This window comes from Podarcis pityusensis (genome assembly GCF_964106645.2).
Source record: "Podarcis pityusensis genome assembly, chromosome: 3".
NCBI classification, from domain to species: Eukaryota; Metazoa; Chordata; class Lepidosauria; order Squamata; family Lacertidae; genus Podarcis; species Podarcis pityusensis.
Genome location: NC_138026.1, coordinates 23744527 through 23760757, shown reverse-complemented (window position 1 = coordinate 23760757; position 16231 = coordinate 23744527). Strand labels below are relative to the sequence as shown.

Here is a 16231-nt window from a genome sequence, read left to right as displayed (position 1 = left end):
AGTCGGCTGAATGCTAATCAGGGAGGTGGCTATAGCAGCAGCAGCGGATTTAGGATGGTGCGGGCAGTTCCCCCGCACAGGGCACAGAGCCAAAGGGACACAACATTGAGGAGATCCATATTTGGGGGCACCAATTTTTGGCCTCACACCGGGTGCCTGATTACTTGCCTGGTAGAAGCAGTCAGGGGTAGGAAGCACAATCTGCTGCCCTTTATGATCCACCAGACTTGAAGCCTGCGCCTCACCGTGCCACATTAGAGCACCAGCCCTGCTCATATTTATTCCAAGGCTTTCGCTTCTCAGATGGCGTCCTTGTAATCGACGCCTCCATTAACACTTTCAGAAGAGTCGCTGCTTTTGATCACTGCCGACGGAAACATTACTATAATGCTGTCTATTACACACTTCCTTGTTGCATGTGGAGCACTGGAATTTCCTGAAAGTACTTATTGATGATCAAAACGCCATCCGCTTTTAAAGTACGTTGTGATCCTTAATTTGTAACAGTGAGATCACCTGGGAGTCGCACCTACCCATCCTTCAGAACTGTCAAATGGAGAAGCTTGGATCTACATTTTAGCATCCCATCGCTACTTGTCCTCCATTCCCATTTATTTGCTTTAACCATTCCTTTTCAGCTAGGTGGGCTTTGCTATGGTCTAGTGACAGTTGTCATATTCGGGGCTGGGAAGGAATTTCCCCTGCTCTGCAGGTTTCGCCTTTCCCATAGCACTAGTAACAACTTTGGCGGTTAAGGCCTTGGGCAGAATCCTATAGTCTTTCATCCAATTGGGGTTTCATGAAGTGGTGACTACCTCACCCCCCGTTCCCTGTGGCGGCGTTAACAGGATACCCAGTGAGAGGGGTCTGGAGGGAAGTCTCTGTCCAAAGAGCCAAGTGCATAGGGCTAGTGGGCCATTGAGCTTCCCTCAGCGTTAGGTGGCTATTTGTGTAAACCTGCGTTTTGCGATGGTTCCTCCCTGAAATAGACCCTGTCATGTCTCAGTCCCCCAGGGACTGAGGGGATACATGCCCAGTGCATATGCCAAGGCTTCCTACATCTGAAATCAATAAAGTTGTGGCCATTTTAAATCCCAGACTGTTGTCATGACCATTCATTTACCATTCAGTGGTTAGGTTGGGGGGCTTTGCGGCTGGGCTTGCAACCACATTTTAGCATTCTGTAGCTACTTGTCCTCTAGTTCCATTTATTTGTTTTACAGTGGTACCTCAGGTTACATACACTTCAGGTTACAGACTCCGCTAACCCAGAAATAGTGCTTCAGGTTAAGAACTTTGCTTCAGGATGAGAACAGAAATTGTGCTCCGGCGGCACGGTGGCAGCAGGAGGCCCCATTAGCTAAAGTGCTGCTTAATTAAGTACTTAACCTGAGGTACCACTGTATTTTGCTTGTAAGGCCTTTCAGAGACAGGGCCTTGTCTGTTTCATCCACCGCTATTTTTCTTTCCTTTTTTCTGCTGGTCTGAAGCTTAACACCAAGATCAGGAAGCTGAGTCTATCCAGATATTATTGGACTCTGACCCCCATCCATGTGTGTCCAGGTGTGATGGAAACTGAAGTCCAGCAGCATCTCTTCAGATGGTGCAGGACAGAAATAAAAATAAAAAAATTCTTTATTTTCTTTTCTTTTTTTAAAGCCAGCAGTTTCTAGAGTGGGAAAAGAAGAGCCAAGGAGAAAGCAGACTTGATGTTAACTGAGTGAATGCATTTCATGTGCTTTTTTTTTTTTTAATGTAAATAGGGAGCTATGATTGTTGATTTACATCTTAACTACAGCAAATACATTCCTTAAGGGCTCCTCTCATTCAATTAACATCACATGAGGTTTGGCCCTCAGAAACACACCATAGCAACCAAGCTTGCCAGAATGTGGCAGGTTCTTCCAAATCTTTTTTTTTTCCCCCGCAGGAAGGTATGTGGTGAGTAGCTGTGAGAGGGAGGGAGGGAGGACTGTTTTATGAATGGAGCACAAATCAATTGCAGACTTGGCACGTTTCATATTTCCTGGCTTCAGAAATGCCATACAGAATCAGAGCAACTGGGATGAGTCTCACTAAGAGGGCAGCTGAACATCACTACAGTGGTACCTCGGGTTAAGAACTTAATTCGTTCTGGAGGTCTGTTCTTAACCTGAAACAGTTCTTAACTTGAGGTACCACTTTAGTTAATGGGGCCTCCTGCTGCCGCCGCACCACCAGAGCACAATTTCTGTTCTCATCCTGAAGCAAAGTTCTTAACCCGAGGTACTATTTCTGGGATGGCGGAGTCTGTAACCTGAAACGTCTGTAACCCGAGGTACCACTCTAATGCTTTTGTAACAGCACCACGAGCATGAGATGAAGTAAGGGCAAAGCAAGTGGCCAATGGATTTTTTCCCAAGTTGAACACTTCCACAAATTGACCTATCGGTCCCTGTAATCTTGGGGCTGAGTCTCAACAGTGAGCAGCTGGCCCACTTCCTGTTCTATCTCCAGGCTCGACTCAAAATGCTGACACTTCCCTTCAGAGCTGTGGGCAAGCTGATATGGGGGAATTAGCTTCCCCCATATCAGCCAGTCTTCTTTGGTAGGCCCTCCTTTGGGTGCTGCCTGTGGTGAGGTGGGTCATTTTTAATGGTGGCGTCCTACCTATGGAATGCTCTCCTCAGTGGTGTCTGCCTGGCTCCTTCCTTGCAGCAGGGGCCATGGGATGGAGATGCAGAGTAGCCCTTCCATCGCCGCCATTGCTGCATCTTGCGTGGAATGAGCGGCGGGGACAGATGCACCCATGGGCGTACCAAATTGGCTTGGGCAGTACTTCTATGCAGCCTCAACCTTTCCAACACCCTGCCCAACCACGGCTCCATCTAGGTGTACACTGTAGTGGCACAGGTGAGAGGAAGAGGGGTTGCCACCTGCCATTACCAGCCGCATTGTTGTTTATTTTTTGCACCCAACAAGAAAACATTTCACAGATTTTTCCAGGGTGGTGTTGTTGTTTTTTTTAAAAAAATAGTTTTAGTCTCTCAGAACTTGACTTTTTAACACAGCTGGGACCAGGGGGTTGTTACTATTACTGTTACTGTTACTGTTACTGTTACTGTTACTGTTATTTATTTATTTTTTATTTCATACTGTCAGGGCTGCCTCAGGTCTCAGCTCACAAAAGACCAACGCCAATCTCTTCTTATATACAAAAGTGTTTATTGCAGTTCATTGTTTGCTTCACATCCGAGGCGCGCAGCCCCACGTCTGTTACGCTTAGACCGTTGAAGTCCCCTCTGAGTCAGTCCCTCCCCTGCACCAGTTTAAGAGGCTTGCGCTGCTCCACCTCTTCCTCTCTTTCCTTTTCCGCAGGGTCTTCCTGCCTGCTGGGGTTTCGCCCCTCCTGGATTCCCCTGACGCGGAATCCCCAGACTGCTCTTCCCCCCTCCTGCGGGCTTTGGGACCTGGCTCTTCCTCCGGGCTCCCTGTACTTCCGCGCGCCTCTACATTTGAACTTGGCGCGCGCGCCCAACCTCTAACCTTCCTTTTGACAGTTACACTACTCCCTTCACTACTCCCCTCCCCTTCCGGGAGGGTGGCTTGCTCCGACCTCCCTCCCTTCTCTGCTGCCGGAGCTGCTTCCCCTGATACACTGGAACCTCCACCCCCTTCGCTGCACTCTGGCGGGGAGGCTGGTCCTGACGCCCAGCTGCCACTTTGGGATCCCCCGCTGGCCCCCTGTTCCTGACACGTCCCCCCTGGGGCTCCCCTGGCCTTGACCACCGGCGCCCCCTTCTGGGAATCCTCTGATTCGCTGGAAAGACTCATGGAATCTCTTGAGTCATTGTCATCCTCTTCCTCGCTGTCCTGGGATTCATCCCCATCGCTCTCCATCTCCTCCCTACCCTGTGCCTCTGTCCCTGAACCCCTGACACATACTTTGTTTAAAAAATGGATAATGATAATTGTAAGCTACCCCGGGAATAAAACCCTTTTTTGAAGTTCAAAGTAGATACTGAATGAATGAACGACTATTTAGAGCTTGAATGCAGTAAAAAAAAGTTAAACACTACATATGAGCAATGTTTCACCGATATAGCAGCATAAAACAATAAAAAATTAAGTGATAAAAAAGACAAGGTAATAATGCATTATGAACGTAAAAAGTAGGACGTTGTGTGTCTACCAACGTTATCGTTCCTTAACCCTTCCGCAACATTAAAAAACATGGATGCAGATCCGCCCTAAGACTGTTATGCTTCTGCAAGCGAGATTTTTTAAAAACTTCCCGAAAGAGGGATAGCTTTGGAGTCAATTCCAGACATAGTGCCTTGATATGATCTTGTCGTCTGTGGATTCCATTGCATTGCATTTCTAAAATTGCTGCATGGTGGCAAAATCATTCATCTTAACCCACCTAACTGCAAGATAGGCGATATTCTCATTTGATTTATGTTTAGGCCAGGAGTGCCGCCTTAAGTAATTTCAAAAGTGAATTTGGTGCATTATTCTTAATAGTGTAGTCAGATATACACAAACAAAGGGTGTGTGTGTGTGTGTGTGTGTGTGTGTGTGTGTGCAGTTACATATTAGATTCTCCTTTGCAGAAACCGGGGTTTTTCTTCATGTTGGTACCTACCAGAGATGGATGTTACTAGCCTTCTGAATTCTAATGAGATCACAGCTCAAGGCAATGCAGTTATAGACCAATACAGAAGTGCAAACATCATCCATGCCCTTTTTGTTAGCTATTTTCCCTCTGGACGTAGATCAATTTATTTCAAGCTGCATTTCTGTGTAGTTGTTTTCGGAAAGACGAGTTTCTGGATAAGATCAAATTTAAGGGTGCCTCAAGACGAAGCATCTCCAGTGTTATGCATTTTGGGCAGATGTTATTAGTGTGGAGCATTGCACATTATCAATTTATATATACATTTCGGTGGCAGGAGGCAGCCCTCTTGCGGCCCAAAGAATGTAAAGCAAGAGCTGTTCAACGAAAGAGCAACATTGGCAATTATGCAGAAGGCAAACTCACTGTTTCCAGCGGAATCACTTGTTGTTGTTGCTTAGTCGTTTAGTCGTGTCCGACTCTACGTGACCCCATGGACCAGAGCACGCCAGGCACTCCTGTCGTCCACTGCCTCCTGCAGTTTGGTCAAACTCACGTTCGTAGCTTCGAGAACACTGTCCAACCATCTCATCCTCTATCGTCCCCTTCCCCTTGTGCCCTCAATCTTTCCGAACATCAGGGTCTTTTCCAGGGAGTCTTCTCCTCTCATGAGGTGGCCAAAGTATTGGAGCCTCAGCTTCATGATCTGTCCTTCCAGTGAGCACTCAGGGCTGATTTCCTTAAGAATGGATAGGTTTGATCTTCTTGCAGCCCATGGGACTCTCAAGAGTCTCCTCCAGCACCATAATTCAAAAGCATCAATTCTTCGGCGATCAGCCTTCTTTATGGTCCAGCTCTCATTTCCATACATCACTCCTGGGAAAACCAAAGCTTTCACTATACGGACCTTTGTTGGCAAGGTGATGTCTCTGCTTTTTAAGATGCTGTCTAGGAAGTAAAAAATCACCCCCTTAAATTAGGGTGGAATGGAAAACCACAGTGGGGTATAGTCTAATAGTCATGGTGGTATATATATTATATAAAGCATAACCCTGGATAAAGTGAAGAATATCTGCAATGCAAATATGCATATGCATTCTATGAAATACCACCCATTGCCAGGTAGACTGTGCCACAAGCAGTCAGACTTGTGTTAAATGCTGCAAGTGGATTAAATCTCATTTGCAATAATCTCCATCTAATTTCTAATGGTCTGGCACATACTATGCACTTGACGCATGCTGCACTGAGATATAAAATTAACAAATTATTGGTTGAATTACATGTAAAATGAAAAAATAAATTAGCATTAGCCGCTCCCATCTCCTCCACTAAGGATTGCCTAAGGAGCAAAGTTAATTCTGAAAAACACAAAAAGTCTCCTCAAAACATGCTTGGCTTTTGACAGGAAACCCCTAAGGCACAGTCTGATAAATGGTAGAGCGAGAGCCCTGTGTGTGGCTCACAGGAGACCTTTGGAAAGGAGAAGGGATTTGTGAATCGGATCATTAATAGCAAGAAGGGTCTGTTGGAAAATGTTTAAAGTGTTTCCTCCTGGTCAATGGAAGCTCTTTTTAGAACTTCTATGGCACCAGGGCTATTAGAAGACACCACCTTCCTTTTCTTGGATTCTTTGTTTCTGGAAAATATAATCGTTCATATATATATATATCTATATATATATATATCTCATACCAATAAACACACTTAACCAGAAAATGATGTACGATTCCTTAGAATAATTCCACATTTTGTGATAAATTCATCTATTCTCAATTCTCTTCTATGTTCTTGTATTGCTGCCATCAAGACAACAGTTGCACCCCAAGGCCCCCAAGCCCTTCCCCAGTAAATAACTTCAAACGGACACATAATTTTAGTTTAAGTTTTTGGGCAAAATTCAGGCCACAACTTTGTTGATTACAAAACAAATTGAACGGTATTGGCCTAGGCATTGGTCAGGGACTATAACCGACTCCTGCCTCTCTGCCAGGCAGTCTGAAAGGGTAAACACCAAATGAGGGAGCAACATTGGTGAAGATCGATGGAAGCTCACCCCAGGGTTCCTGTGGTCCTGGCATGGCCCTAGCCCCTCAAGTGGGCTTCGGACGAGATCCAGGACCTCCAGATTCCTTTACCGGAATACCCTATTCTGGAGGGGCAGGTGATGGCTGCACCTCCACTCCCGCACATTTCTATAAACCAATGCCTAACCACCAAACCTTACAAGTTGTGACGATTGCTAAGGGGGTAGGCGAAAACCAAGTGGCTAAAGCCAGTCTGCCAAATACCCAGCCCCTGTTCCAAAACAGGTGACCCAATCCAAAGCAAGGCCAAAGCAGCAGCACCTAAAATAGGGAGGGAGGGTGTTCAGCAGCGCGAAGCAAGTGCCCTACCCCCGCCGTGCTGCCGCATTTATAGGACCCCGGAATCACGTCACCTGCCTCAATTGGCCCAAACAGCCAAGCACAATCCTGGGGCCCAACAGACAAGTCTTGGGCCATGCCTAGCAACAACACACCCCGTGGGGGTGGCTTAAGGGTCCCAAGCTCAGCCAGGACCCTCGATTTAGGAGGATCCCATATTCCTCCAAGGTGGCATTTAGCCTGCCAGAGGCCTGACTCTGCACCCACTCTATTGTTTACATAAAGCTAAAATGGGGAACCTGATTTCTAGGAACTGATTATTGTTTGACTAATCCCCTTCCTGGCCAACAGTTGTGTGTTTTAGATAGCCACGCAGAAATGTTTTCGATTCCAAGGTTACTAACATATAAGAGATATTAGCCGGACTTCCAGAATATTTCTGTTTGAGAACAATTTCAAAAGTTATGCATGTAATCTGCCTTGTTCAATCCACATCTCCAACATTTATCCAACCCTAACTTGTATATTAAGTTCCATTTATAAGGCGTTAAATACCATCGATAGAGGGGTTTTTTAATAGTTTTGCCTTAGGTCTCCTGAAATTATATTAGAATGGAAGTTGTCCCCAGTCCAGTTCCATGGTTTCCTGGCTATTCTTTGCTCCATCTTGCACCAAATTCAACCAAACCATAGTTAAGTTTGGGGAAAGAGTATTCATATCTTTTGCACTATGTAGGAAAGACCTGTTTTGTGTGAAAAGCTTCACATCATTCCAAAAATATTTTACATCCTGGCTCCCAAGTGAATTACACCTCTTTTGTTGTATCTATGTCAGGATCCCAGTGCAATGCCACGGCCGACTTCGCAGGATCTAGCAGGATTCTGGGACTTGTTACAGCTTTCAATTGAAGATGTCAGTATGAAGTTTGATGAACTGCACCAGCTGAAACTGAATGAATGGAAAATAATAGAATCACCTGAAAGGAAGGTAAGCAAAATATGTGCAGACAAGCTCCTTTTCAATTGGCACTGACATGTGCAACCTTCTTGTGTTGCTAACATCCCATTGATCTTTCAAGTATGAATTTATTCCCAGTTCAGCCAGTTATTTCACAGTGTACTTTAGTGGGTGCATTATTTATAAATGAATGAATGAATGAATGAATGAATGAATGAATAAATAACCAACCGTATTTACTAGAATCACCTTTTTTGGCCAAATTACGTTGCAAAAAATTAAGGTGCGCATTAGATTCGATGGCACATTCACATTCACCAGCAAATACTTTTTTTGGTTTCAAGGTTCTGAAAATTGAGTTGCCCATTAGATTTGATGGCACATTAAACTCGAGTAAATACAGTAAAATATGGATCAGCAATGCTTGCCCACTCTCCATTAATGGGCAATTCCTAATGTTGACAAAACTGTAGTTTATTTGGTCTAAATGATGCTTTGAGTCTTTGATTCTGCAAGGTTAATTCTGAGGGATGGCTGCACAGGAGGAAGCACACATGACATCTACTGCCCACATTGTGTTGCTCCTAATCCTTTCCTTGACTATACTGTAGATAGGTGCCACATTCTTCTTAGACCCACTAATCCTATTGCTCACAGGAAGCATCAGGTCTTCCTCTCTGAGGCTGGAATCTGGTGTTCCTATCCCTGGAAAAAATGTCAGTAGGGCTATGGGAAGTTTGGAGGCATATCAGGGTATCCCCCAAACCTGGAGAGAGGGGGGGAACTATGTCAGTTCAAGAACTGACAATGAGAGGAAATTTTAATTATACACACACACACACACACACACACACACACAAAAAAAAACAAACAAACAAACAAACAAACAAACAAACAGAAAAGCGGAACACAAAGGGCTTTAGAAGGATTGTTCAGCTTCACTTGGTTTCTGTGCCTGCACATTTCATCCACTTTGGCCAGGAAGGGGGAAAGTTATGCTAGGTTTTTGGTTCCCCATTCTAGTAAATGGGGAGACACAAAGCTGCCTTATTATACAGAGGGGCTCAAGACACAAAAAACCCAGAGAGAGTACAGAACAACAGATCGGAAGTTTTAAAAAAATACAGTTATACCTCGGGTTGAAGTAGCTTTGGGTTGAGCGTTTTCAGGTTGTGCTCCACAGTGACCTGGAAGTAACAGAACACATTACTTCTGGGTTTTGCCGCATGCACAGCCGCTCAAAATGACATCACGTGCATGCGTGGAAGTGGCGAATCGGACACGGGTTGCGTTCGCTTCAGGATGCGAACAGGGCTCCAGAACGGATCCCCTTTGCATCCAGAGGTACCACTGTACACAGATACTGATGCAAGGTGACTCATGGGGCCCATCCAAACTCCCAGTAACCAAAGCAAACTCCTCATCTTCTTAGGTAGTTGGTCATCGACTACTAGTCATGCTGGCTATATATTGGAAAATCATGGAGGCAACCTCTGAATACCAATTGAATACCAACTGCTAGAAACAACAGTGGGAGAGTGATCCTACCTTCATGTCTTGCTTGCAGGCACATAGCCCATGGTGTTTGGTCACTGTGGCAAACAGGAAGCTGGACTGGACAGGCATTCATCTGATCCAGCAGGGTTCTTTTTATATTCTTATATATAGCTGGTAGAAAAACTTGGTAGCTTTCCATTGTTTGCTGATGAAACTCAAAGGCATTGAACATTACGCAGGTAGCAGTGCAAGTAAGAGTAATCTAACAGAGATGAACAGAGCTGCAGAAAAGTTGGGCTGCACTTGCAGCCAAATGCAATGGGGAAATCCTGACATAGGATGGAATATTTCGATAAGGCAAGGACTTCATCTGGAATTGCTACGAGCTACTAATCATGATGACTATGTTCTACATCTGCTGCTGGAGGCAGTATGTTTCTGAATACCACTTGCTGGGAATCAGTGGTATAGCGTGGGTTGCCAGTGCCCAGGGCTGTGCAGAGGAAGGGAGGGAACGCATGTGCATTGAACTGCCTAAGGCATCCACGTCACCCAGGAGATTGCAGCCGCAGAGATAAGAAAATAAGAGTTGTTCTGTCGTCTGAAGAGGTCACTTCCCGGTTCACATGGAGATGCCATTTTCAATGGAGACCAACGACAGAAGTGCGCAGCTGTATTGAGGCAGCACTGGGTTTTGAAATTTGCCTCTAACAATTTTGCGCCTGGGGCAACCGCCCTCTGCACCCCCTCCCATGCTACACCACTGCTGGGAATTGCAGGTGTGCAGACTGTACTTGCACTCTAGTCCTGCTTGCTGGTTTCCAACAGGCATCTGGTTGGCCACTGTGGAAACAGGATGCAAGACTAGATGGGCCATTTTCCTGGTCACAGGCTCACATTATGTTCTTATGCTAGGGTGTGCCTGACAATAACTAATGCTAAGGGTCTTAATGCAGAGAAGAGAATAGAGATGAGCGCACAGCGACAATCTCATATTTATCAGAAGCCAAACAAAGTATAATGGGTCAAATTAAAAAGCAAGTCTTTTAGATAGTCTTTCCACCACTCCCTCAACTTCAGAATATGTAATTCTGTGTAGGGAAGAAGACTGGGTGCCATCCAGTCAAAAGGAGGCACTTCTGAGTCCTATTGATTTCAGTGGGAGAGTTAAAATGTGCTTAACACACACTCTCTCTGATTGAAATCAATAGCACCCTCTGTTTCCAAAAGACTGAACAAGCTTCAGCAATTTTTAATAGGGTTGCAAGTGGACCTTGTGGAAAATAAGTATTCCAGTCTGCTTCCAAGTAAAGTAAACACAAATTGATCTGGCAAGGTAATTCCTCAGGGTTGCCAGCATTAATGAAATCTCTTTGGGGGTTTCCATGGGTTTAATAATGGATGCCATTTTTGGATTTACTTGCGACGAGTATGTTCACAAATAGAAAAGAAAACATTCTGCAGCTTATATTTATGTAGGGCCGGGGGATGACAAGAAGGGGAACATCGGTGTATGCTTTGATCATACATGATTCAGCTGCCATGCTCCCAATGGCTATTCTCCACAGGGAAACAGCACTTATGACCCAGAATGGAGCTCATCAGATGTTACTTCTGTTAAGGATAATGGTTTAATTTCCTGAAATGGGAATTTTGCTTATGTTGAATTGTTGTTTATTTTTAGCATGAGGTTTGGCAATAGCTCTCATGTGATTGGCTGACTGCGAGTCACCGGAGAGAGGCATTCCATTCTGTTGTGACTGTTATTCCAGTAACTGTCGTTTTTAACTTTTTGCTGCTTCTGTGCGCTCTCTCTCTTTGTGTGTGTGGAAAATGGCTGCTGAGAGAGGTTTCTCAGGATACAGCTGACAACAGTGTGTGTTAGTGTGATCTGTCTGAAGTGAAACAGAGGAGATCCCTAAACGTTAATAGGGAGAAACCTGAGCATGAGATTGTAAATATATTCTTCTAAATTATATGTTTATGCAGTGCTTTTTTCTGGGGGTATGCAGGAGGTACCCTTAAACATTTTGTGAATCTTTGTACTTTTGTCCATTTACTGTATTTATATTTCCCAATTTGAACTATAAAATGGTGATTTTCTTGAGTCAAAATGAGAAAAAAGCACTGTGTTTATGAAAGTAAAAGGTTTTTTAAATATACAGTCTGGACATTGCATATCTCATTCATGGATAGATAGATAGATAGATAGATAAAGGTAAAGGGACCCCTGACCATTAGGTCCAGTCGCGGACGACTCTGGGGTTGCGGCGCTCATCTTGGTTTATTGGCCGAGGGAGCAGGCGTACAGCTTCCCGGTCATGTGGCCAGCATGACTAAGCCGCTTCTGGTGAACCAGAGCAGCACACAGAAATGCCGTTTACCTTCCCGCGGGAGTGGTACCTATTTATCTACTTGCACTTTGACGTGCTTTTGAACTGCTATGTTGGCAGGAGCAGGGACTGAGCAACAGGAGCTCACCCCGTCGCGGGGATTCAAACCGCCGACTTTCTGATCGACAAGCCCTAGACTCTGTGGTTTAACCCACAGCGCCACCCATGTCCCATAGATAGATAGATAGATAGATAGATAGATAGATAGACAGATAGATACAGTGATATAGACAACAACAACAAGAAGAAGAACAACAACAACAACTTCCTCCATGCAATCACATGGACATGTAATATTTCACACAAAAGCATTAGCAAATGTCGGAACTTGCCCTACAGTAGCGCGTGATCTTCTTTGGCTTCTTTGTTCAATTCCTTTTATTCTTATTCTTATTCTTTTATTCTTTATTCTTATTCTTCTTTTTCAATACTAGGAAGAAAGAAAGGTTCCTCCTCCAGTACCAAAGAAGCCCCTCAAAGGAAAATTCCCTATCACGCGAGAGAAGTCTCTAGACCTGCCTGACAGACAGCGCCAAGAAGCCCGGAGGCGGCTCATGGCTGCCAAGCGAGCGGCCTCTTTCCGGCAGAATTCAGCCACAGAGCGTGCAGACAGCATCGAGATCTATATCCCAGAGGCCCAAACAAGGCTTTGAGGACTAGAACACTGCATAGTTTCTCCATCTTTTTTTAAAAAGACAAAATGAAAGCAAAACGCTTGTACAGTTTGTCTCTTCCCTGCTCATTTCCCCCCTGCCTTTGGTCACAATTTCCTCTACTGAATGATCCTTGGTGTCGTGTCCTTTGTGCCACGAGCGCAGCGGAATGCTTTCGGTTTCCTCAGAATTTGCTGAGCCTCTTGCAAGAACTGCTGTTCTTTTCTCTCCATTTCTCCCTCCTTTCCTTTCCTTTCCTTTCCTTTCTTTTCGGTATTTATTATCAGACTGAACAATCAGCTCCAAAGGATAGGGCTTGTTGAGACCTTACTTATCCAATATGTTCTCAGAGGACAACAAGAAACACCTCTTGAGATGGAACCCAGCTTACCTTTTTTTTTTTGGTTATTTATATTTTTATAAATTATGTGATATCTAGGGATAAGAATAACAGACTTTCAATTGGGTACATCTCACCGTTCACCAGAGGCATTAGCTATTCCAAGTAGAAGGTGCTACAAATGTCAAGAGAAAGAAAGAAAGAAAGAAAGAAAGAAAGAAAGAAAGAACCCATCTCTCTCTCCTCTCCTAGTCCCTTGCCTTGTATCTGGCTAAAGTTTCTGCCCACGTGCTCTCCCATTCGGCTCATCTTTGTTACTGCAAAATAACAGTAGGCCTATCATCTCATATTGAGTTGAGTTTTTTTGGAGATGAACAGGGATATCCAGCCATTAACCTCCAACATTCATCAGGAACAAAGAAGCATGGAAATATTTTCATATTGGGGAAGTCCAGCCCAGAGAGAAATACCGACTTGGAGAAGCGTGTTGAAGTCAGAAGGAGAAATGCAAAAAGAGTGAGACTTGAGTAATTAAAAAGAGGGAAGAGGGAAGCCTTAAGAGTTTAGATCTTCTGCAGGAAGATGTGAAAAGTTCGATTCTAACTCCTTTGGAACATTCACTACATTTTAAACAGGTTTTTTTTTTTAATAAAAATGTTGTATCTATTTTGTTTGCAAACATGATTGCAAAATTCAAAAGCGATGCTACATGACGTGTAATATTTGAGGTCTCAAAATGCTATATCAATTGAGTTTTCAGGGTATCCTTTAAAACAAAATACAAAAAAAAACACCTTTGCTTGTTTAAAATGCCAGTTGTGATGTTGTAACCAGTTTAAGAAAATATGAATGTGAGTGGTAAGTATATCTCAGTTTAAATGGTAATCTTAAGGTGAAAAGGTGAACTGTGGCTTACGTTTGTATTTTTTTCCAGAATTCTTTTTCCCCCCTATGCAGTATTAGTTTTTTTTAAAAAAAATAAACATAAGGAAAAGTGTCTTGATTGTTTCAGACTTAAAGAATGCCATTTCAGGAATGGAATGACTTCTAGATATGGAATGTAAGAAAAGACGTTTGTTCTCCAAGCCCTTGATAAACACCAAGGCACAAGCTAGGAAAAAAAATATTCTGGAATGAAATAAACACTATAATAGATTTACTCTAATGTAATTACCTTCTCAAAGGTTATGATCCTAGGTGTGTGGTTTTTTTTAAAAAAATGTTTTCAGGTGAAGACGCAAGAAAACATATCCCACAGATCCTGAAATAAGGATTATGTAATATATTAAAAAAAATATCAAAACTGAATGAAATCCATGAGACAAAATTCTGTTATCGGTTTTATTTGAACAATATGTATTTATTAGCCATAGGCAGAACAGCTACTTAAACTATACTACAGCACTTTGGTTTTTCACTTTGATGAGCACTTTAAATATGTAACTTTGCAAAGCCCTTCAGCTTGAAAATGCTAGAAGTTATAGGAGGTTAAAGCAGATCTGAAAATGGGTTTTCTCATCCCCCCTCCATCCCTTTTCCTCCAACGTGTTTTGTTACGCATGCGTTCTTATTTTAGGGCAAAGCTGATATAAGCATGTTTAGCTTCGAGATATGAATCTTTAGAGTTGAATGTTTGAGAAAGGAGAGAACACTGTTAATTGAGCCTGATCTCTTATGTAGATTTTACCAAATAGCCTTAAAACTGAATTTGGAAGCAAAAAACCAGGAGGAATGTATATCACTAAAAATGCAAAAAAATAAAATAAATAAAAAATATTAATAACAATAACAATCCTAAACTATTCTTCTGTAAAGATTAGAATATCCCCTTCCCTAGAGCATTCAAAGAGTTTCTGTACATCAATTTATGGGTAGTGTACAATATTAATGCTGCTTATTGTTCTGTTTCCAATGCAAGCATATTTGCAGGTCTAGGCAAATTTTAAAAATGATGTTTTGTTTCAAGTGGAACTGCTAATTAGAAGTATTTACATGAAAGTAAAGGAACGGGGTATGCATTTTCTAGAGACAGCAGATTTGGAAAATATCCTGCTTGTTTCTTCCTTGTCCCACCCCTTCCCTATTATGGCTATGGATATGTTTTTATCTCATTTTTTGAACAGATGTTGCCAAATCACATGTGCTTTTCTCCTTTGAGTAATCCTATGTAAATCAGGGCCTGGTGGTAATAAGGTAATCTGCATTTGATTCCCCCTACCGTATACACTACATGCAAAGCTAAACAGTTTTTAAAGAGTCCACACTTACTAAGTGTACCGTCTAATTCATCAAATATTATTTGCACATAAAACCTCATTCAGTCTGAACTCATTTTGCAGGAGCTATGCTCAGGGGATTTGCGCTGCAGGGGTGAATCTGCACTGGAGTGTTTCTGTGGCTTTTACATTATCAGCCAGGCATTTTTCCTCTGCCTCCAAAAAGTGCACAGCAATGCACCGAACTCTGAATAAACACGCGAGCAGAAAAGAAACACAAATGCACATGCAAGATCACACTCAATTAACATGAAATGCATTTTGGCCCTATCTCTTATTTATTTATGGAAACCTCTTTAAAGGGAAGCTAACTTCCAGTGCAGGCGAGACCTTTGATTTGAAGCATTCTTATTTATTTCCTTATTTATTTTACTGCCATGTTTATAAATATATATATATATATACTTTTATTAGTAAGGAAGGCACAACTCATAAAAGGTAAAGGAGGCCATAAAAGGTAAACGAGACGCTAATTTTGCATCTTGTTCATGCAGTGATGTTGAATAGGACCCTTTGCCTCTGTGTCTGCTCCCATGTCCCCTGTTTGTTCCACTTCTGTTCCAAAGAAGAATTTTTCAAATGTAAACCAGATGCCTTCTGCTGATTCTGATAAAATGTTACCTGTTCACAAGTAAAGTTTTTAAGTGCAATATATATCCGTTTTCATTTTGTACAGGAAAGATGAAATGAATAATGGCAGGTCATAAGCCATGCTTTCTCATGTGTTGTACTTTTAATTTGTTGGGTGGTAGGAAACTGAAATGGATGTTTGCCGTAGTGTTGCAAGTCAAGCAGCCCCGGTCTAGAAGAAATGGCGAAGGTTACATTACTAGAGCTGAAGTCTGTTGTATGAATAGAGATGTGATATGTAATTGTGTACTGCAGCAATGTTGAAAATGTACACTTTTCAGTTCCTTCTTCAAGACAGGGTGAGGTTCCCGTTTTGAGAATTAGGGTTTACAAAATACTATTAGGTAGACAGGCTAACAGCTCAGTCCTGTGCATGTCTACTCAGAAGCAAATTGCCTTGAGTTCAAGGGGATTTACTCCCAGGCAAGTGGGTGTAGGACTACAGCCTAGTTGCTCTTTCATAGTCTGTGAGGTTATTACATTTGACTAATAGCACAAACTTACGTATGTGTCCAGTGCAGCTT

General features: G+C 42.9%; 1 protein-coding gene across 15 annotated transcripts in view; it reads left to right on the top strand.

Moving 5' to 3' along the window:
* The window catches only part of DLGAP2 (DLG associated protein 2), a 401938-nt gene extending 386154 nt beyond the window's left edge, over positions 1-15784 (top strand). For all 15 annotated transcript variants that reach the window (XM_080999011.1, XM_080999012.1, XM_080999003.1 and 12 more), the window contains 2 exons: positions 7796-7948; positions 12243-15784. In XM_080999011.1, the coding sequence (XP_080855137.1) occupies positions 7796-7948; positions 12243-12461 (372 nt within the window). In that variant the 3' untranslated portion in view covers positions 12462-15784. The remainder of the gene's footprint in view (positions 1-7795; positions 7949-12242) is intronic.
* The last annotated feature ends 447 nt before the right edge of the window (positions 15785-16231 follow it).